Source organism: Echinops telfairi, unplaced genomic scaffold (assembly GCF_000313985.2).
Source record: "Echinops telfairi isolate 266 unplaced genomic scaffold, ASM31398v2 ScPeMD7_7424;HRSCAF=8462, whole genome shotgun sequence".
Taxonomy (NCBI): Eukaryota; Metazoa; Chordata; class Mammalia; order Afrosoricida; family Tenrecidae; genus Echinops; species Echinops telfairi.
This window is the reverse complement of record NW_022111324.1, coordinates 7,484,525-7,507,562: the sequence shown is the minus strand read 5'-3', so window position 1 is coordinate 7,507,562 and position 23,038 is coordinate 7,484,525. Positions and strand designations below refer to the sequence as shown.

The following is a 23,038-nucleotide window of genomic DNA, read 5'->3' as shown; positions in this document are numbered from 1 at the left end:
CTAGCATACTCAGTGTGCTGTAAGATATGAAAACAATAATAATTTGTAATTTATCAAGGGTTCATGAGGGTGGGAGAGTGGGGGAGGGGGGAAAGAGGAGCTGATACCAAGGGCTCAATAGAAAGTAAATGTTTAGAAAACGATGATGCAACATATATACAAATATGTTTGATATAATTGATGTATGGAATGGTATGAGTTGTAAGAGCCTCTAATAAAATGATCTAAAATTTTTTAAAAGATGTAATAAAGACCTAAACACAAACCCTCAACTTATAAAGATCATCAATGAAAAAATAGGGAACGGACCTAATGCATGAAATAAACACATTATCAAACATAATGAAACATACACGCAGCAGCAGTCAAAACAGAAAGAGAGATAGATAAAAATGACCTCAGGGACTTGTTTTAATTCAAGGTTTAGAGCGTCTCCCAGAGCAATAGTTTCAAGGAGTCTTCTAGTCTTACCCAGTTCAATGAGTCCGGATTTTCAAAAGAATTTGAAGTTCTGGTCTCCTTTGTTCACATCTTTTTACTGTGGTGGAGTTTATGTATTCCTAACCATTTCATCTTTTGGGTAACTATTATAAATACTAGTCTTCTTGATTTCCCTTGCCAAACTCTTTAGTCAGTATTCAAGACTCTGACTGATCTTTGTATGCTGAGCTAATACCCTACCATATTGCTGAATCTTTCCATTAGTTCCAACACTTTTCTTGTCAAGTCATTGAGGCTTTGTATGTGTTTATTCAAATCACCTGAAAATAGAGTCTAACTTTTTTTTTGTCAGTTTAGATGTTTTTAATTTCCCTCTGTTGCTTAGACTTCCAGCACGATGCTGAACTAGAGTGGTTATAACGGGCACCCTTCTTTAGTTCCTGTTTGAAAGGGATGCTTTACATTTCTCTTCATTGAGCAAGATGTTACCTGTGTGTTTTAAATGTTTGCCCAGTCTTATGGTGAAGACTTTCTCTTCTCATCCTATGTTATTCATAGTTTTTATTAGGAATGGGAGTTAGCTTTTGTCAAAAGATTTTGCCTTCTCCATATCAATTGATATGATCATGTAGTTAATTTCCTTTGTTTTTTTATGTGATGGATTTTATTGGTTGTTTTTTTAATGTTCAGCCTCCTTGCATACCTGGAATGAACCCCACTTGGTCATAATGTAATATTATGGATAAGTTGCTGGATTCTACTGGCTAGGATATTGAGAATTTTAATATCTGTGTTCATAAGGGTTATTGGTCTGTAACTTTCTATTCTGTTAATGGGCTTGTGAGGTTGTAGTATTGCTCAATTCATAAAATGAATTTGGAGTTTGCCATCTTCTGTTCTGGAAAAGTTTGCATAGAACTGGCATCAACTTTTCTCTGAATTGGTGTGATTCACCAGTGAAGCCATCTGGTCCCCAATTTTTTTAATTGGAAGTTTTAATGACCTGATTCATTTCGTTTTGTTTGTCTGTTTCGGGTCTGTTCAAATTTTCTACATCAATCTGTGTTAATTTAGTAGGTGGTATTTTACTGGTAATTCGTCCATTTCTTCCAGGCTTTCAAATTTCAAAGTACAGTCTTTCATCCATTCAAAATCCAAAATTGACTGCCATTGAATCAATTCCTCCTCACAGCAACACAGTAGAAGGCAGAGTATAGAACAAAGTAGAACTGCCCCTGTGGGTTTATAAGACTAAAATTTCAGGGAAATGTTCTCATTTTTCTCTCCCATGGAGTGACTGGTGGTTTTGAACTGCTGATCTTGTGGTTAGCAGTCCAATGTGTAACCACTAAGCCACCAGGGATCCTCAGTCCTTCATAATATTATTTTAGTATTTTCATTTCAGTTGGTTCTCCTGTGGCACCACCTGTTTTGTTTCTTATTCGTGATATTTGCATCTTCCCTTCCTTTTCCACTGGGCTTTCAATTTTGTTCATCCTTTCAAAGAACCAACTTCCTGTCTTCTTTATTCTTTCTACTCTTTTTCTAACTCATCTTGCCATTGCTTCAAGTGCCTGCTTTGCTCATTTCAAGTATTGTGTTTACTAAAATCTTAGTATTAATCTTCTAAATTTCTATTTGCTGTTTTTGAATGGCTTCTATTTTTTTCATTTATTTTGACAGATTAATCTTTATTATCTCTTTTCTTCTGGTGGCTGGAGGTTTCTTTTGCTGTTCTTGGTCTAGTTCTTGGATGTGTTTGGTTAAGGTGCTGATTTTGATTCTTTATTTTTGATGTGTACGTTTATTGCCATCAGTTACCCTCTGAGTGCTGCTTTTGTGTGTGTTTTGAAATGTTGTGTTTTCATTCACATTGTTTCAAAGGATTAAAAAATAATAACTCCTTATTTCTTCAATTCCCTAGTAGTTTTTAAGCATTGCGTTATTCATGTCTATGTATTTGTCCACCCCACCCCCCACCCCTTTATCTTCCTATTGTTGATGTCTCTGGTCACCAAGGGGCTGTGGGGATCTAGGCATGATCTAGCCCCTCAGGGTGCCTATCTGTGCCATGCTGCATCGGTGCAACACCCCACAGAAGGTCGATCCTAATTGCTCCATCTTTTCTCTAAGACTATATTCTATAGTCCGAGGGTGTTCAGGAGGTGTATTGTCAGCCAGTGTGTGTGCAAGGGTGGGGCGGGGCATACCGCTGTTCACTGGGATGTGCGGAGGAAGGGGAGGGGTTCTCTTTCTTGTTGTAACGTGCTGGGGAATGTCCTGAGCTGTGAGCAGAGCTCATTCTGATTGGCAGAGAATTCTTGGTCTGTCTGTCCTCTGAGTGGGGTTCCATTTTCATTTGTTCACCCTTCTCTATCAGGATTCAGTTCACGTGTCTTTCCTCAGAGCCTCGAGGCTCCTGGTTTCCCCTCTGTATCTGTGCTCTCACATCGTTGTTGTAGAAGTTCTGGGCTGCCATCCTGCTAGAAGTTGCTGAGATCACTTTTAATGAAATACTAGATTGGCTCACAAAACCAAGAATATCACCTGTGAGTACTGTGCCTCTTTAAAAATTGTAGATATGAGACCAAATGGTCAATAATTATTTAAAAATAAAAATGAGAAAATCAAGAGCCGGGGGAAGTGGGTGACTGGAAATGGAGCAACCAGAACAAGAATGAAAATGATCATGCATAGAACCAGTGTCACTGAACAACTTATGCAGAAATTGTTCAATGGGACACTTTCTTATTTTCGAGTGAAAGGTGGGCAAGATTAAACAGTTCTCATTGGTTTTCTGATCTAAGACCATTATCAAATTCCCTAACCTATTGATGCTTGGTTAGATAAGACTAACTTCTGAAGAGTTTAAATTCCACTTTATCTGTCTTTTCATTGGCCTAATGGGGTATTTTATTTAAATATTGATATTTCCTCACAAGAAACTATATGTCACTTCCTTCAAGTTCATTAATTAATAGTGTTAGTTATTGCAGGGTAAATTGGTTAGGATAGTGTTATCAGCTGGAACATATCTGGCATCTTTGGGTAAACGTTGGAATGCTAACTGCAAGGTTGGTGGTTCAAATCCACCATTCTACTCCCATAAAGATTTACAGCTTCAGAATACCTCAGACAATATATATATATATATATATATATATATATATATATATATATATGCACCATGAGTTAGAATTGACTCAATGGCAGTGAGTTTTTAACATTTCCATGGTTTCACACAGTAGAATCATAGATTATTTCCTGCTCGTGTAATAATCCAATGGGGAAATTGACAAATAGCCTTGCACACGCAATAGGTCAGGAACCAAGTCTGTTCTTATCTTGTGGCTTGACTCTTCTGTGGAGTCCCAGAGTCCTTTGCTTTCCTGTGGGAGGAGAGAGTACAGAAGACCCCTAACCATATCAACCCATCTGATCTCATTCTGTTGTGTGAACTAGTTGTGAGGATTCATCTGCGAGGCAGTGGGGATTGGGAAGGACAGACCCTGACTGGGGAGCCAACAATTCTGCATGTGAGAGGAGAGCAGGAGTCTTTGGTGGGCACCAGACATGCCTCTATACGGAAAACGTCAATGACCCATACAATTCATTTGTTTATTTTCTAGCTGAAGAAGAGAGCACCTTTTCCATATCAGGGATTCCTATGAAATCTGACATGTTTCCTGATGACCTCAGGTACAGGGATATATCACTGTTTAGGAGGTAGAGCACAAGCAGTTATCACTGAATCCAGAAGACTGTTAGAATTAATTATCTGGCCAATCCTTTGCGCCTCGTAGGGACACGTGGGGCAATGTGCACAGGGAGCTGGAGAGCAGCACCTGTGTTTTACTATCTTGCTGTTTATTAGTCTAGAAAGAGAGTTTCGTATCAAAAGCTATATTTGGAAGTGACTGTCACTCTTTCTGTCTGCATTTGGACAGTGCCGAAGAAATAAGAGAGAAGCTCTTGGAGTTCTTCGACGCCACTGTCAGGAAAATGAGGACTGCCGAGGAAGACATCATCCCCTTGGAGTCTTGCCAGTGTGAGGAGATCTTAGAGACGGTCATCTTACCTCTGGCCCACCACTTTCTGGCTTTGGAGGAGAACCACAAAGCCTTGTATTACTTCCTCGAAATCGCATCTGCTTATATCATCATGAATGATAATTATATGGTAAGCTGTCTGTTCAAACCTCCTTCACCCTAGGGACCAATTCTATACCACCGTAGAGCCAGCTAGACCCTCGTCAGAAGGGGCTTGAAGGAAGCTGGGAGGATGATGTTTACTTTGTGTTCTTGATTCCTGCTAGCATCCCTTCTCGCTGAAAACCAAATTTCCTAAAAAGGGAAATGATTTAAGACTGAGAAAAGGGAATTAGGCCAAAATTGTGTCTATCATTAGGCATCATTTAAAAAGTTGCCACTTTTAGAAACGGGTTTGTCTACCTGTATGGAAATAGGAGTCCAAGCTCTTGCAGAGGGGACCTTTGCTATCACTGTGAGTTTCAGGATACTCCTTCCTAATAATGGCCCAGTGGCTTTCCCCGCTTGTCTTGACAAACTCCGTGAGAGGACAAAGTATCTGTCGCTCTCTAAATGAGTGCAAATCTGCAACGAGGCTCTCAGCCACTTTGGCCTGCATGAAATCTGTGCCAGGCCATCACCAACCCCTTTCGACCCCTTCAGGATAGCAATTTGTACATAAAGTTCCAGGCCATTAGGCCCCAGTGAGTGTCCATGGCACACAAGGATGGTGAAGGTTTAAGACATATCACAAAATAGAAATAATTCCTTTTTGAATAAGTTGAGAAGCACTGAACCAAATAAAGCTAAATTGCAAATACTTCAGGGCCATCAATATGTTAAAGCATATATAAGTCTCCCAGAGGGGAGAGATGGGGAGAGGCTAGGCCAGGGCCAGGTCTATGTCTAGTACAGCAGACTGTGTCTCTTAAACTGATTTGACTTTACATACTTTGCATGAAGCAGCTGGCTGGACTAGACTTGCATGAACTCCCTTGAGGGAAGGCCTTTCTGGGCCTTGCTTCGTCTGACTCGAACCACCTCCAGGAAAGATGTCACTCACCTGAATCATCATAGCCACGGACCTTCTTGTCCACCATGCTGGTCTGCTCCCTATTGTACAGTTGCTCGTGATCAGAGCAGCCCACTCAAGTCTCATACCTTAGGTTTGCATAAAATTAAAAATGTTAAACTATTAAAAATGTTAGCGATCCCTGTTCTCATAAATATTCATGCTAATACAGATGAAAGATCCCTATCTAGGGGAATCTGGTACATATTTTAAGTGTGTGTGTGTGTGTGTGTGTGTGTGTGTGTGTGTGCTGTGTGTGGTACATTGCATGTGAATACACAGTGGCCTATCCTAGAGGACTTCAAAAAGTTTTTATGGAAAAATAGAATTAAAAGATAGTGGACGTTTCCTGTGGGCGTTGTGAATCCCCTTCGCATAGTGTGAGAGGGTGGCCAGTAGGTCTTTATAAGAGCAGATTCAGGGAGTGCTCCAGGTCCACCTGCTAAAATGTGGAGTCGTGTGAGTGATCAGGAAGATGGTGATTGGAAGCAAAGACACAGAGCCAGAATATGCCATTTGCACCCCTTCTCCCGTCAAAGGCGATCTGGGGCTAGCAGCCAACTCCCTCATGACTCTCTCCTTCTGACTCGCACGCACACTCTTAGGCTCCCTGAGATTGGGGATAGGTGATGCCACCTGATCTTACTCTTCTATTCAGACCTTGTGCCGGTATTCACATGTGCCCGGACTGCTGTGTCTGATGATGTCACAGGAGGCTGGGGGAGAGGGGACGAGATTTTCACAGGGCCCTACCTTCCTCCTCCTCCTCTCACAGGGAAATAGGAGTGGCCCATAACATTCCCAAAGTAGGCTGACTTCTCACTTACGTAGCAGATTGTCACAGCCGTGGCTCTGCTGGAGATAGAGAGGTGGAGAATGGGATGCCTCAAAAGAAGAAACTACCCTGGGGGAGCCTCAGGTCAGGCAACTAACTTGACAACATGAGTAAAGGCGGCGATTTCCAGATTTATCCTCTAGAAGGAGTGATCCGGCGGACAAAGGTGGGCCTGAAAGTGAGCCAGGATCTGCAGTAGGGCCTTCTTCATCAGGCTCCTATCAGGAATTTGGAAGTTCATTCTAACTACTGAAGCTAGGGCTGAAGGTGAAAGTACTGCCCAAAGCTTCCTTCAGCAGCATCTGGGCAGTGTCCCCTTCGTGGTCTGAATCCCTGCTGACTCAACGCTTTCTCCTCCCCGTGCTGGTTGCAGGCGTATGTGTATTTAAATGAGGCAGAAAAGTTGCTGAAGACTCTCAAGAGGCAAAAGACTTGGAGTCAAACTTTCGAGGCTGCCACGTTCTTAAGCCTTAAGGGTCAGGTAAGAAACTATCAAAGATAGGAACTCATCTGCTTTGTGTCATGACGGCTTCCCACACAGTAAGTAACAGCCATTACTATACTCTTTGACATGCTCCGACCATACCTCACGACTCTCTGCCCTCGAGCCCCGGGCCTCAAATCTCCCTGACTTGGGAATAACAAGAACTCGCCTTCCTTCCTCCTACTTGACGGCCTCATGGAATAGCTTCCTAATAACGTCCAAAGAACAGTTAGGCATTTTCTCAGAGGTAGAGGATATGTAACTAAGACATATCAGCTCAGAAACCAGCCTTCCATTCATACAGTTAATAAACCTTTACTATTATTCCAGGCAAACGCCTGTTGACGGAGAGTCAACTCCAATTCACAGAGACTCTACATGACAGAGTAGAAGTGCCCCACAGGGTTCCCAAGACTGTAATCATTACAGAAACAGACCGCCACACCTTTTACCTGTGGAGCAGCTGGTGCCTTAACACTGTTGACCTTTTGGTTTAGTAGCTATATTCTTCACCACTGTGCAACCAACTGGGGCCCGACGCTGGGAATGGGGGGTAGAAATATTCAAGATGCGAAGACTAGTTCTCAAGGAGGTGCTGTCTGAGTGAGCGAAGTGAACCGGGTGGTTAATAGACAGTGCCTGACGTCAGGGTATGCACTTGTTGCTGGAGGAACAGACTGAAAACAAAGTAGGACATCCTGGACCAGACTATCGGGACAGCAGAACAGCTGGCTGGGGTGGAAGGTAGGAATGGGTGGTAGAGAGGCTGTTAGGAAGGCTTCCTGGAGGAGCTGACGTTCACCTGGAAGTTGAGGAATGATTTGCTATTTTGGAGACAGAGAAAGGGGACGGGTATTCTTCATAGAATTCTTAGAAACAAAACAGAAAGAGAAACAACATAATAAGCAAAACAACAGACTGACTGCCATTCAGTCAATTCTAACTCAAAGTGACCCTATCAGAGAGTGGACCTGCCCCTGTGGGTTTACACATACTGTCCATTTCATTCTGACTCAGAACAACCTCGTAGGACAGTGGAACTAGCCACAGGGTGGTGTAGGCTTTCATCTTTACCAGGGCAGACGCAGACCTTTTCTATTGGTTAACCGTGGCACCACCACAGTTAGCTTTTCCATTACACACTCTCCAATATGCATGGTTGGAACATATCATCTGAGTCCAAATCATTACTTGTCTTTCCTTCCCTCTCTTCTCACTGCAGGTCTGTTTCAACATGGGCAACATGGTACTTGCCAAGAAAATGCTGAGGAAGGCTCTGAAGCTGCTCAATCGAAGATTTCCTATCACCTTATTCTCTTTGTTTGTCCATTCCCACATTGAGAAAAACAGGCACTTTCGTTATTTGAATCAGCAGACTCAACAGAGTCCACCTCCAAGGTCAGGGCAGGATCTGATGGTTAACAAGGATGTATGCAATCTTGCCATCTGGCAGGCAGCGTGCACCCCTTCCCAGCCAACATTGGGAGGTGCAGTTTCTCTTAGGGGTTGCCTGGGTGTGTGATTGATGGAGACCACCCTACTGGGGATAGGACTGGGTGTCAAATAGTCAAGTCATGCCCTATCAGTCACATCCCAATTACCTCGGTTGGAAGGCCCTGGACCAATCTTGTATACTCATGATCTGTCCCAATCATGGTCCTGTTCTTGCTTCTGTAGTCCTATCTGTAACTGTGATGTATTGATCTGGCACCAATCATGAAATGTGTGACCATTTCCTTTGTTCCATACCTTTTAAATTAAACTCCTGACGGAGACTCCTAGATTGCCATTATGACCTTATGCTCATGGCCTCCCACAGCAGGATGGTGGGTCTGTGTCCAATTTAAGATAAAAAAACAAGTTTTCCCTAAATTGTATTTGAGATTGGGGTCTCCTTTGTATGCAAAAACACCTTAGAACCTTTTGCCCACCCCCCTTCCCTCAATAGAATCAATATCATCAATGTCTAAATTGAAAGTACCTAAAAGTCTTTTTTATTTCACAATTTTACAATCTCACTTCCTTCGCACCTTTATTTAAAACCTCTTTGAGAAATATTTCTAATTGGAGTTTGTTTTCTATTTGTTAAAGCACGCATAGTTACATCCATGTTGCTTAGGGTCCCTTTGTTTTCGTCATAAATCTAGAGCATTTGGGGCTACATGATCAAGTAAATTGTCTGTTGGGGCTTGACCTATGAATCCCAACACTCTTTGGAGAAGATAGGTCATCTTCCCCTTGAGGACCTCTAGCACGGATGCTTACCACCTCCTGTGGTGTTCCGGTCCATCCTTGGAGAAGTTGGAATGTGGTTGTTAACAATGCTCCTTTCCTTTGTTGAGTGAGCTCTGGCTCCCACTAACCATGTGCCCTAGAGGGGCTAATATTCTGAACTGCCTGGGATGGGCTAGACCTGGCCAATGGATGGTTCTTGGTCCTGTCGCCCCCACCTTCTGGCTGTCTGACTTAGAGTTATTACCTTAACCTGGTTGGGTCTCACCTTCCCTCTCAGTAAATGGGGTGAATTATTCCTGTATTACGGGATCCTACCCTGTCACTGTGAATCAGAATCGATTTGTTGGGCACGAGGGGTCACTGTGAATCTGAATCGACTTGTTGGTGGTGAGTTTGGTTGTATGGGAGTGAGGATCCTGTGCCCCGTGTTCCCCCAAGGCCTAAAGCACAAAGATGATGACTTTTCGATAATCTGTCTGTGCTTACTCATTCTAATAGGAAGAAGAAGTTGGCACAATTTCACCGACAAATCATCTGCTTCGCTTTGCTGTGGAAGATTTATAGTGCAAATTATTTTTTTCACTATAAATATTATGCCCACTTGGCAGCTATGATGCAAATTAATACCGCACTGGAAACTCAAGATAATTTTCAGGTAAGCTATGTTTGCATAACCTAAAAGAGTTTGTATCTTGATTTTAAATGTTGGAATCTCATTTGAGAGAAAAACCTAGCAAAAGCCTAGCTAGATTTTGAAATCATGATATAATAAAAAGGCTTCATTGCTAAATTGTTTTACTGAGGTCAGCATTTCTCAAATATTTTTGTCTCAGGGCCACTTTCCACCACCATCAAGTCAATTCCAAGGGCCAAAGTATGACCTTGACTATATCGCACCTCAATTTAGAGATCATCTCAAAAATGGATCTGGCACCACAAACACTAACAATCAAAGACCAGAAGAGATGGGGAAAGACATCAAGGATGTCTTACATGCAGAAAGTAAAAGGTCAATAAAAAATACAAGGAAGAAGGAAAATAGAATAAAGTGGATATTTGAAGAGACTTAGAAACTTGCTCTGAAGGACACAATAGCTAACACAAGGAAACATGAACTAAAAGTGCTGTATAGAAGGTTTTGAAAGTGGTTTGAGAAGATGGCATGTGGAAAGACCTGGAGTAAGACAACTAAAGTGGGGAAAATAAAGAAAGAAAACGAAAAAGGAAGACCACAACTGGCATTTCTTAAGCTGATAGCAATGAAGAGAAAATTCAAGCTTGGAGTTGTAATATTGAAGGATTCTAAAAACTTAAATGGCTCAGTAAGCATCGAAAGAAGGAATTTAAAGAGGCAGTATACCAAAAATAATTAGTGTTCAACCATTTCAGAAGATAGCATATGATCATACCACTTAATACGAGTGGTAGTAAAGGAAGGAAGAAAATCTGCACTGAAGGTATTAATGAAAAGAAGCCTCTGGGAATTCCCAGAGTACCAATTGAGATGCTTCAGCAAATGGATCACTTACTTTTCTGTGTCAAGAAGTTTAGCAGACTATTGCTTGAATAACCTTTTGGAAGAGAGCTGTATCTGTATCCACTTAAAACAATGGCAAACAGGTTCATGGTAATATCTTTGTTCTTCAATATTTTAAAGAAGCCTTGTGCAGATTTGCTCGATGCAAAGTGTCTTTTAAAACTGCAGCTTCCATGAACCCTCATTATGGATCCAAGTAAAATAAAATGTTTTGACATCTTGAATCTTTTCTTCATGTATTAAGTTATTGTCTGCTGGTCCAGCTGTGATGATTTTTGTTTTCTTTATATAACCAATCCTGAAGACTTTAGACTGTGATCTTTATCAGTAGGTACTTAAGTCCACTACATTTTCAGCCAGCCTGCTTGGGTCTACACATCACAATTTTTAAATTAATAAATCATTTTATTGGGGGCTCTTACAGCTCCTATACCAATCCATACATCAATTGTATCAAATACATTCGTACATATGTTGCCATCATCATTTTCAAAACATTTTCTTTCTGTTTGAGCCCTTGGTATTAGCTCCTCTTTCCCCACCCCCACCGTCATGGACCCCTGATAAATTATAAATTATTATTATTTTCATCTCTTACACCATCCACTATCTCCCTTCACCCACATTTCTATTGTTCATCTCTCTTGGGACGGGGGGTTGTTGTAATATGTCGATAGTTGTAGTCGGTTCCCATTTCTCCCCCTTCTCCCTCCACCTTTCCTCTACCCTCATGGTATCACTACTCCCATTACTGTTCCTGAAGGGCTTATCTGTCCTGGATTCCAGGTGTTGAGAGATCTTATCTGTTAATTGTTAATGAGCCTTCCTCCAATCCTGATGCTGCATTCTTCTTCATATAGTTGAGCTTTTTGGATTATTTGTTTAGCATAAAATTTGAGTAACTATGGTGAAAGAATATAACCCTGACACATTCCTTTCCTTTCCTTATTTTAAACCATGTGACATTCTCTTGTCTATGCGCAGGTTCTATATGAGCACAATGAAGTGTTCTCAATTACCCTGGCTTCTCAAGAATATCCATAGTTTGTTATGGTCCACACAGTCGAATGCCTTTGCATAGTCAACAAAACAAAAGGAAAGCGGCATTGTCTACTTTCAGCCAAGATGCATCTGACATCAGCAAGGATAGCCCTCATTCCATGTTCCCTTCTGAATTCGGCTGGAAGTTCTGGAAGCTCCCTGTTAATGGACTGCTGTGACTCATGGAATTGTCTTCAACCAAGTGTACATCTATGCGATATTAAAAACATCGTTCAATAATTTCCACGCTCTGTTGGGTCACCTTTCGTTGGAGGGGGCAAAGATCTAGACCTCTTCTAGTCAGCTGGCCAGATAGCCATCTTCCAAACTTCTTGTCATAGACTATTGAGTGCTTCCAGCACTGCGTCAGTCTTTTGAAACATTCCCCTTGATATCCCATCAATTCCTAGAGACTTGTTTTCTCTAATGTCTTCAGGGCAGCTTGAACTTCTTTATTCATTACCATTTGTTCTTGATCAAGAACTGCCTCTTGAAACAGAAGACTTTTTTTAGGACAGTGACTCAATCCCAAAGGATTTGATTTTAATCAGCTTGAAGCTTGTTTTCCTTCAGTCCTTTCTGTTAGAGATACAGTGAACACGTATTGTCTTTTGGTTTTCTAACTCCAGGCCTTTGCACACTTCATTATAATGTTTTACTTTGTCTTCTTGAGTTGCTCTTTGAAATCTTGTTCGGCTCTTTCACTTCGTCATTCCTTCCTTTTGTTTCAGCAGATTTCAGAGTCTCTTCTGACATTCACTTTGGTCTTTCCTTTCCTGTCCTTTCAATGACGTTTTAGTTTCCTCACACGTGGTGCTCTTGATGTCAAGCTTCTATGGTCTTTGGCCGTTAGTGTTCAGTGTATCCAATCTGTTCTTGAGACGGTCTCTAAATTCAGGTAGGATAGACTCAAGGTTGCAGGTTGGCTTTTGCGGACTTGTGTTAATTCTTCAGCTCCAGCTTAAACGTGCGTATGAGCTACTGATGGTCTATTCCACAGTTGGCCCCTGGCTCTGTTTTGATTGATGAAATTGAGCTTCTACAGCTTCTCTTTGTACATAGTTTGTCAATTTGATCTCCGTGTATTCCATCTGGCAAGGCCCATGTAGAGTGTCAACATTCATAGTGTTGAAAAGGTATTGCAATGCAGCAGTTGTTGGTCTTACAAAATTCTACAATGCAATCTTCAATTTCATTCCTATCACCAAGGCCATATTTTCCAACTACTGATTCTTCCTCACTATTTCCAATTTTTCCATTCCACTTACCCTACTTATTAATGCAAGTTGATTGCACGTTGGATCAATTTCAGACTGAAGAAGTTGGTGGCATTCTCGGCACTGCTCAAAAGCAGAGGAGGACAGGGCCAGAATGAGCGTCGACAGCAGGTGTCTAGGATTCTACTTATTATAGTGTGCTCAACTTGAACATCACCTAACCTCAGCACCTTGTGTCTTCCTCAGAAAGGGACCATCCTCCTGGGTGAGATCCACACAGGCCTAGACTTTATTGCAACTTCAATGTTTTGTTTGTTTGTTTGTTTGACCAGTAAGTCTCTGCTTTTTACTGTTGGGTCTGGCTATCTTTCCCTTCTGTAGCAACAGCTGAAGCATCCTCCAGATCTGGAATACAGGAATTCCTGTCCTAAGCTTGAGTTTGTGATTTAACAAGTACCCAGAGACCTGCCTTTAATACAAATGTGTGGACTGATTTGAAGACTACTGGAGGGTTGAGGGTGGGTGTTCACAACAACACCATCTGCTTCTTCAAAGCCATGCCCCTACTTAACTGCCCCCAGTGCCTTACATTTTTACCATTAGGAACTTGGAGTTTCTCCTAGCTTAGCTTTCAAGGCAATTTATTTACAGTCTGTTTTTCAGATAACAAATTTCTTCATTAAAAAGAAATATGTTCCTCTCACTCTTTGCTAAGGAGCTCTACTCAGAAATAACTTTGTCATTTTAAGAGTTGTTTAAAGAGTAAATAAGAAAAACAAAACAAAAAACTCACAGCCATTGAGTGGATGCCGCCTCACAGTAACCCTATAGGACAGGCTAGAACTGCCTCTGTGTGTTTCTAGGACTGTACCTGTTTATGCGAGGAGAAAGTTTCGTCCTTCTCCGATCAGCTGGCTGGTGGTTGAGAACTGCTGACCATGTGGTTAGCAGCCAGATGCACAACTACTATGCCACTAGGGTTCCCAAAGAGTGAAGAACTTCTCTCAAGTCTCCAAATTAGATTTGTGGCTTCTAAGGAAGCAAACAAACGAAACCTCATTTTTTAAGTTACAAAAGTATTATGTGCTTGTTCTAACAAAATTAAGTCATTGTAAAAATGTGTAAAGTAAAAATTTAAGTCCCTCTTCTTCCTTAAACTTCTTCTCAGCCCAATAAATACACTCTGGAATGAATCTTTTCAAAAGCTTTTGCTATGCAATCAATATATCAATATCCGTAAGCTGCTGCTTGTATTAAGAAAATAAATAAAAGCCCTACATTTTACTCAAGCATTCTGTGGTCCTGCGCACTCATCAAGCTTGTCCTGAGGGATTCAGGTCGTAGAAACCCAATTTGATTTCTGTTCTAAGCCCATGGCTTTGACCAAATGGTCTTTTCCTTCCCTAGCTGAAGAAATAAATGTAGTTGCGAATGTCCCTGGGCTTTCTGCTCTAGACCCCGTCTCCGTCTTTCCCCTTCTCTCCCCCACTTCTGCCGTTTCAGATCGTGAAGGCGTACCTGGACTATTCCATGCACAATCATCTGGTTGGCTGTGAAGACTTATGGTTCAAGTACGAACTCATGGCCATGGAGCTGATCTTCAGCCTCCCCCTGAAAGGCAAGGGTATCGAAATTGTGTCATATGTGGCGGAGACACTGAGTTACATCAAGCTCCTCATGGGTCATCTGGACTTGGCCATTGAGCTAGGTAGGGGCTGGCAGGCATGGAGGGACGTGAAGGTCAAAAGAATGCCCTGGACTACATTGGAATGATTTCCTTCCCAGGCTCCCGAGCTCACAAGATGTGGGCACTGCTCCGGAATCCCAACAAGCACTACCTGGTCCTCTGTAGACTGAGTACTGCTCTCCTCCTGAAATGCAGGTATTTCCCTTAAAGCGCTTCCTGAAATTAAGGGGGCAAGACCCTACTAATGGAACGTTCTGGGCTTACTTGATCTCAGACATTGGGTGATGAAGGGAGGGTTTTTTTTTTAATTTAATCATTTTATTTGGGGTTCGTACAACTCCTATCACAATCCATCTATCCATCCATTGTGTCAAGCACATTTGTACATTTGTTGCTATCATCAGTTGCCAACAGCAGTCTGACCTCCCCCCACACTGCCTGACTGGTCAGTCTGATAAAGCAGTTGGAACAGAAAACTAGCTTGAGCTATAGGACCCAGTCCAAAGTAGGAGTGGGCGTAAAGGCTGTTTAAAGATTCCGTTGGGTTCTGAATTACTGGGCAGGACCAAGACTAGACTAAGGCTTAATTTCATCCTCTCCCTCCCACCCCCTGTTCTCCTTACTGTGGCCCCACACCTTAGCTCTTGCTTCGGTCTGGGGTGAGAGGTCAGTGCCCCCATCCCAATGGCTCAGTGTCACAAGGCAGGTTTGGTGAGACACAGTGCTGAAGCCAGTCCTCCTCCTGGCAAGGGCCCTGCACAAGAAGCCCTTCTGTCGGCCGCCTTTGTGGCTGCCGCTGCGTGCAGGCCCCCGGCACTCGGACCCTGCCACGGTGCTTCTTGACTTTCTCCCTGCGATGGGCAGAAGAGTCCAACCACTGTTTAATCCCAGGACCTTTTCTTTCCCACAGATATAAACAATTGATCCAGGTGCTCGGGTGGCTGTGGGATCTTTCTGTAGCTGAAGAGCACATCTTTAGCAAGGCCTATTTCTATTTTGTCTGCCTGGACATCATGCTTTATTGTGGTAAGATTGGGCTTGGAATCTAAAAGGAATTGGGAGGTGACGCCTAGGCTGGTGTGCTCTGGTCAAGCCCAGAGCTAGGGTGTTCAGACCACAGAGTTTCTGGCTGGGAGGACATTCAGGGCAAGGATGGGGAGAGCCTGATCTCGCTGAGCATGGGAGCTATCTGGCAGGAGGAGAACATTGCAAAGGAGAAGAATTAAGTCTGGAGGAACATGTTGGGCATACGCTGGCAGATCAGCGTGCACATAGTGATGGTGCAGTTGGTTGTTGTCTAGCCCATCCCAGTACATGGCATCCCCAGGTGTGCACAGCAGAACTGCACTCCGTAGGGTTTGCAAGCTCTGACCTTTCAGAGCAGATCCCCACGTCTCACTTCCCAAGGGGTTTGGACCACCAAGCTGTTCTTCAGTAGCCCACCACGGACCGAGTTGCAGCACCCAGGGACTCTGATCTGAGGGTGAGTGAGTTAGACATGCCTTTTACTAGCGGTGTTTAACGCTCAGTAGGATTCCGTACCTGAATACTTCATGCTTTTGAGTGAAGGACTAGATTTCTGATGGTGGGAGTGCCAGATGGGAAAGACGATTTCGAAAACAAGGTTTTCTCCTGGCTACCTTCAAGTTACACCAGGAAGACAGACCTTGGGTCCCTTAGTGTATAAATCAAACCGGGGCACCAACCTGGGCACTGATTTGCCATGATTGTGAAAGGCGATGCAGATAGTCCCGCCCAACAAGGGGAGAAGGGCCAAAGAGTGAGCGTGATGGGGGTGAAGATGAAGTCCCGGGCTGCCTCCTTGAGCTTGGCCAGGACAGGTGGATTAAAACCTATACCTGCCTGGATGATGCTTTGTGAATGTGTCATCTGTGCAAAATTCCACAGGAGCTGGGACTCAGCCAACACAAGACAGTGCAGTCAGATTGCTGTTGCACCCCGTGGACCAATCTGGGTCCTAATGTCATCAGAGAGTAAAGTCTCTTTCCTCGGGGGAAAAGTCTTTATAGGGAGCTACTCCCATCACCTGCAACGCTCTCCTGTTGTCTCCTTTTCAGGCTTTATTTATAGACCGTTTGAAGAATGTTTGGATTTCATCTACCAAAATGAAGACAACAGAATCCTCAAGTTCCAAAGTGGCATCTTGCTGGGCCTGTACTCGTGTGTGGCTATCTGGTAACAATGTGCTGCATTCTCCCTAAATCCCCCAATGACAAGGCTGAATCCTGGAGAGTGTGGTAAGATGGGAGGGGCAGGAAAGTATAACGTAGGACTGCAACAGCTTCAAGGCACCGGGATATTTACACTGACACACAATGCTAGCCACCCTCTGGCTCATCCTCAAATGAGGCCAGTAGGCAACGCTCTCTCTATTGTCTCCAGCATCACAAATGTCCGTTACGTACCCACCACGTTATGGACCTGGGGACTGAACACACAAAGACGACTTGCTTCTATGGAGTGTGACAGGGTCTCCTGAATGCAACTCACCACTTGTCCGCCCGGTCTCACCAAGATCTAATCCAAACAAAACATAAAGCTGATGCCGGCAGAAAAGGCTTAATGCCTGCAGGCAGGTGGGCTTCCTCGTTTTGAAATTTAGGATTAGATTTATCTACTTAGCAGCAGGCATTTGTAGAAAACTTGAGGTTGCCCACACAGAGGCAAGGCTCTTTCCACCACAAGGCAGAGAAGGATCAAGACTGACCTACCCATCTCTGACTCCTTTCCAAGAGTCACCGACCAGCTCCTTCAGGACAGGGTAAGGAGGGAAGAGACCTGGAACTCAGCACCAACAGCGCTCCCCGCCATGGACAGGATCCTCAGGGGTGAGGGAGAAGCACTCAACCGCCACCATGAACCCATTCTGTGTTTTAACTCATTCAGCCGGTGGGGTGACATCTGCCTCAGGGAAGGAGGGCAGCAGTCCATAAGTGAGCCACTCATCCACCTCCCGCAGGTCACGCTGCTCCCTGGGGACTCCCTGGGTCCACTGGTGGCCACTTTTGACTTTGCCTCTGAAGACGATGAAATAGGTCCGAACGAACATTGGTAAAATTACATCTACGCCTATTCCCGAGACGGAGCGTCATTCTCTGTTGAACTCTCCATCAAAAATGACAGACAGTCGTGTTTTCTACCACGGTTCATCAGAAGCTTTGTGATGAGAGGAAATGAAAATATGAAGATATTCCTATGTCACAAACTGGAACTGTGTCAAATAGGGACACAAACACCCTCTCACTCTAAATTGTATTGGGAGAAAATTAAAACCCAAACCAAGAGCTGCTCTTGCCAGCCAAAGTCCCCTTCCCCAAATGAAAGTTCAGGGTCAAAGTAACTTGCCTGTGTGAATTAAAGCTCAAGAAACTACAGCCCCAACTCCATCCCTTTCTCAATCCAACGTCTTCTTCTATTCCATCGGAATCTACTCTGACTAGAAGGTTCCTTCAACAGGGATGCCTTCAGTGAACACTTGTCAAACTGCAGTAGGAGTCGGGTCACTGAAGGAGCTCAGGTGGGGCTGTAGGACAAATGTCAGACCGGTCAAAGCAGAAGAAAGAGGAGGCTGCCTGATCCCACGAAGAAATACAGTCTCAGAAACCCTCTGAGTGGGAAATAGGCGCCCTGGTGGCATAGGGAGTTAACTGCAAGGTTAGCAGTTCGAAACCACTAACTGCTCCTTGGAAAAAAATGAAGCCTTCTACTCCCTGAGAGAATGACAGTCTCAGAGACCCCACACGGGCAGTTCGACTCTGGCCATGAGGGTCACTATGAGTCAGACTTGACTCCGTGTCAGTGAGTTAGGAGCCGGAAATGACTTGTTGACCTTCGATTTGGGGTTTAAGAATCACCTGGGGAGTTGGTCAACCCCGATTCCTTGTCTCACCCTCACTGTCAGGAGCCCTGGTGTCCTGGTGGGTGTGTTACAAGCTGGATTGCTAACTGCAAGGTCCGAAGTTTGACTGCCAGCATCTCCTCAGGAGAAAGATGCGACTTTCTACTTCTGTAAAAACAGTCTCAGAAACCTGAGAGGTCTGTTTGACTTTGCCCTCCAGGGCCCGTGTGTCAGAATGGACATCTACCAAAAGACTCACTTATGGACTCTCAGGGTCTGTTTGAGTTGGCACGTCTGGGTTGGACCACAGGATTTGTATTTCTAAAGAACAACTGCGTGATGGGTGAGCTGCACTGGGCCATCCAGCCTCTGTCTCTGCACACTGAGCAATCCCTTCAAGACCTGGAATTTACAGCTCATGTATCTGATGAACCAAACTAAACTCACTGCCAAGGAGTCAATTCCCACTCATAGTGACCCTACAGGACAGGATAGAACTGTCCCCATGGGTTGCTGAGACTCGGAGAAGCAGATGGTTTCAAACTGCTGACCTTTGGTTACCAGTCCAATGTATAACTCCTACACCACTCGGGTCCCTCTCTGTGTCTGCTATGATGCCTCATTTTTAAAGGGTCCAAAGAATCAAGAGAATGTTGCACCCCAACTCACCACCTTTAGAAAATAAGCCCGTGTGTAGAGCTACCTTAGGAAAGGAGTTACCTTAGGAAAGATTGCCTATAGACTCAAGTATAAGCCAACCCAAATATCAGCTGAGACACCTAATTTTACCATAAAAACCGCAATACTAATGTGCTGAAAAACTCGGCTTATCCACGAGTAGAAACGGCATGTTCCCCGTGAGACTCGGGCGGAAACACAGTAGCATCTGAAAGGAGGGGGGTGGGGTTTCCTTCCTTAGGTCAGAGTAATTATGATGCAGGTCAGTCATTCTCTGTCTATCATCTGTGGACTTGGAACTGAAATGAGTAGCCTGGACATCGGGAATTTACCGTTCCGGAGTGGGCAGCACTTCATGTTTTTACTGTCTCTGCCCTCAAGAAGGGAGCAGCTTTGGAACACTGCTGTAAAGCTTGGATCTCAAAGAGGTTCTTATTGCTGTTTAACATTTTGTGGGGGAGCTCTGGTGGCCTATGGGTCACCCGGTGAGCTGCTTGCCGAAAGGCCAGCAATTCGAATCTGCTCTCTACTCTAAGGGAGAAAGACGAGGCTTTGTATTCCCATAAAGACTTAAAACTCACAAGGGTCGTTCTACTCGGCCCTAAAGGCATCCCTATGGCTTGGTACTGACTGACGCAATGACAATGAGTGAGTACACGTCTGAGTTTCCATTTCCAGGGTGAAACTGAAGGTGGTGGTGATGGTGGTTTTGATTTTGTTGTCATTGTTTCATTTTATTTTTGTTACGGCCTGGGGTTTCAAATATTGACCATATTCTCCAATATGCATACTGTCCTAGTTCCTCTAGCCCTCTACTTAACTATAACCTTCACTGCCATCAAGACCGACCCTATAGGGCAGGGTAGAACTGACCCGCTGGGTTATCGGGACTGGAACTCTTTATGGCAGTATAAAGCTTCATTTTTCTCCCGTGAAGCTGCTGGTGGTTTTGAGCCCAAATGCTGAGAGTACAGACTAGCCAGTCTGGGAAAATCTTGGATTTGCACAAGCTAATGTAGCACAGTTAATGAACTTCGACCAAGCACTGTCCCTTTAAACCTGCTTTGTTCCCATCTGTAAAACAGGGTAATATGTATATCTACCTCATATGATTGCTGCAGAATCGCGTTAGATGGTTAGAGACTGTATGTAAAACATGTTGCTTAATGCCTGACTCTTGTAGTCAACACATGGTGACTCATTATGTGAGTACTCCCAAGGAGTCTAGTCTTTCCAAGCTCCATCTGACACAATTTTCTTATTTTTCAGAGAGAGTTGAGTGAGGGTTCTAGAGACTCACTTAATAAGATACACTGCCGGAATGATCCAGTTCAGAAAATCTGCCCATCCTAAGGTTTTTTTTTTAATGCTTTTGTGTTGATACAGGTATGCTAGACTTCAAGAATGGGGCAATTTTCGAATATTTTCCAATAAAGCTAAAGTTCTAGTGCCAAGAAGAACCCCAACCTCTCTTTACTGTGACGGAATCAGTAGGTACCTAGAGGCACAAGTTCTCTACCTTCAAAACCAAATTGAAGGGCAAGCTGAGAACGCCCAGGACAGCGGGGTTGAGACACTCAAGGTGAGGCCTTTTCTTGTTCCTATGGAAGCCACCTCTTCAGTGGGGTTCCATGCACCGCCCATGCGAACTAGTTTCTCTGATTACAGGATTTCTTTGTTTATAATAGAAGTTGTTCAATGTATGTGGGAGAGGGGAGAGGAGCACTAGAACCGATGGTGATTATACAACTCATTTTAAAAGTGATTTAACCATGGGGGCTGGGGGTGGGGAGTGTTCTAAAATTGATTGTGGTAATGATTGTTCAACTCTTCTCGATATGATTGAACTATTGAATTGTGTGATAGGTGGATTAAGTGCCAATAAAACTACTTTAAAAAAAGTTGTCGAAGGTAGTCCCCTAAAATGTGAAAGAATAAAAATTGCCTATAATCTTCCTATACCCACTTTTTATATACCGAGATGCCACCTTCCGGATTTCACTCTCTGTGTGTAGGTGCGTGATTTGTATTTCCCTAATGACTAGGGATATTGAGCATGTGCTTTTTGACTTTCTATCTTCTTTGGAGAAATATCTGTTTGAGTCAGTTACCCATTTTTATTAGAGGTTTTGTTTTGTTATGAGTTCTTAAATGTATTCTGGATAATATATATATATTATATATAATTTGCAGATACTTTCTCCCATACTATGAGTTGTCTTTTAAAATTTTCTTAACAATATCATTTGATACATAAGAGATTTTCATTTTATTAATTTTGATGAAGTCTGGTGCTTTTGAAGTCATAGCTAAGAATCCATTGCCAAATCCAAGGTCCTAAGGTTTACTCCTATGTTTTCTTCTAAGAATATGTGCACTAAGTAAGGGGCCACGTAGGAAACTCTACCTCTGTTTGCTAACTGCACAGTAAGGATCAGCATGAGTCTGACCCCCAAAATATGGTGTTGGATCCACTCCATTATTTCATCCTCATTACCGGCCAGAGTTGGGCAAATCGGCTCACACGTTAGATGAACTCCTCCTTCACACTGCCAGATAGACAAACGCCAGCCCCTGCGGGTTCTCACTGGTCTGGAGGGTTTGTAAATTAGATGGAATGACACAGAATCTAGCAGAGGGTATAGCATACTTCCGACTACAGCTTTCTTATGACCAAGAAGGCTATAAAGGAAGAGATACACGGGGTGTATCTGAAAGTGGCGACAGCCCTGAGCTCCCATGATTCTCTCCGATGCATGGTCACCAACCAAGAAGTTCATTTGAGCTTTAAGGCTCGTGTCTGTTATAGCTTCCCCATATGGCCAGGGGAGATTATTACATCTATGACTCATTTTTTCTGTTTGTTTGTTTTATGCTTTATTGTGACTTGGGTGACTTGGGTGAAGGTTTACAGAGCATATCATGTTTTGCACCCAACAACTGATACACGTTTTTGCCTCGACTCATTCCTTGCAATCCCTTTACTTATCCCACGTCTTTCACCTATATCCTGTTTCCATTCTTTCTTCTTTCCTAACCCTCTGTCCTTGGGTAAATGCTGTATTTGTTAAAATCTTAAATGGTTGATAATTTTAACCTGGGATAATGAGTTCAGTTCCAAGCCTGAAGGGTGACTACGGGCCACAATCGTGGGGGCCCCCCCACAGTCTCTGTCTATCTGACCAATAAGCCTGCTGTCATGATTTTAAGTTCTGCTCTACATTTTCCCCACTCTATCCAGAACCTTCCAACCTAGGCCTTTTCAGAGCAGTTGGTACTGGTAGCCGGGCACCATCTAGTTCTCAGGGCTGTGGAGACTGCTTGGTCCATGAGTTCACTAGACTAATTGTTTCCATAGGACTCTTATTTCCTCCAGAAAATAAGTGACCAATGTTTGCACCTCAGCTGGCTGATCGTGATCTTTTAAAACCCCAGTTACTAATCCCCAAGGTAGACAGAGAACATTGTCTTCGTGAAAGGTGTTATGCCAATTGAACTTGACTCCCCCTATGATCCTGAGCCCCCAGTTCAATGACTTCTTTCTTCAAGGTGTTTGGTTATGGCTGAGATGTGTTCATGACTTTGCCCTTACTATGCTCCACCATATCCCTAGATATATTTGCAACAAAGATAAAGACACAACCACATAGTCTCTGTCCAACCTCTCTCCTACACTCGTTCAGCCTGTGTGTCTGTCCAAGCATCTTTGTAGATCATGACTATTACAGGATTGTGTATATAACAATGTTTGCCTCTGTTGCCTTTAACTCTTGCAAAACTTCCTGGCTCCATCATTTTTTCCTAATCTTCCGCTTTATGTTACCTTCCCCTTTACCAAGCAAACATTCGTCTTCCCTCCAGACCAGTGGTTCTCAATCTTCCTAATGCCACGACCATTTAATACAGCTCCTCATGTTGTGGTGA

The 23,038-nt window shown here is 43.4% G+C and overlaps 1 protein-coding gene across 1 annotated transcript in view; it reads left to right on the top strand.

The window, feature by feature from the left end:
• The window catches only part of ADCY10 (adenylate cyclase 10), a 98,069-nt gene that overhangs the window by 70,609 nt on the left and 4,422 nt on the right, over positions 1-23,038 (top strand). The window contains exons 21-30 of the mRNA XM_004706750.1: positions 4,071-4,140; positions 4,389-4,620; positions 6,750-6,857; positions 8,083-8,258; positions 9,594-9,750; positions 14,394-14,598; positions 14,676-14,772; positions 15,488-15,603; positions 16,656-16,773; positions 20,501-20,696. Of these exons, the coding sequence (XP_004706807.1) occupies positions 4,071-4,140; positions 4,389-4,620; positions 6,750-6,857; positions 8,083-8,258; positions 9,594-9,750; positions 14,394-14,598; positions 14,676-14,772; positions 15,488-15,603; positions 16,656-16,773; positions 20,501-20,696 (1,475 nt within the window). The remainder of the gene's footprint in view (positions 1-4,070; positions 4,141-4,388; positions 4,621-6,749; positions 6,858-8,082; positions 8,259-9,593; positions 9,751-14,393; positions 14,599-14,675; positions 14,773-15,487; positions 15,604-16,655; positions 16,774-20,500; positions 20,697-23,038) is intronic.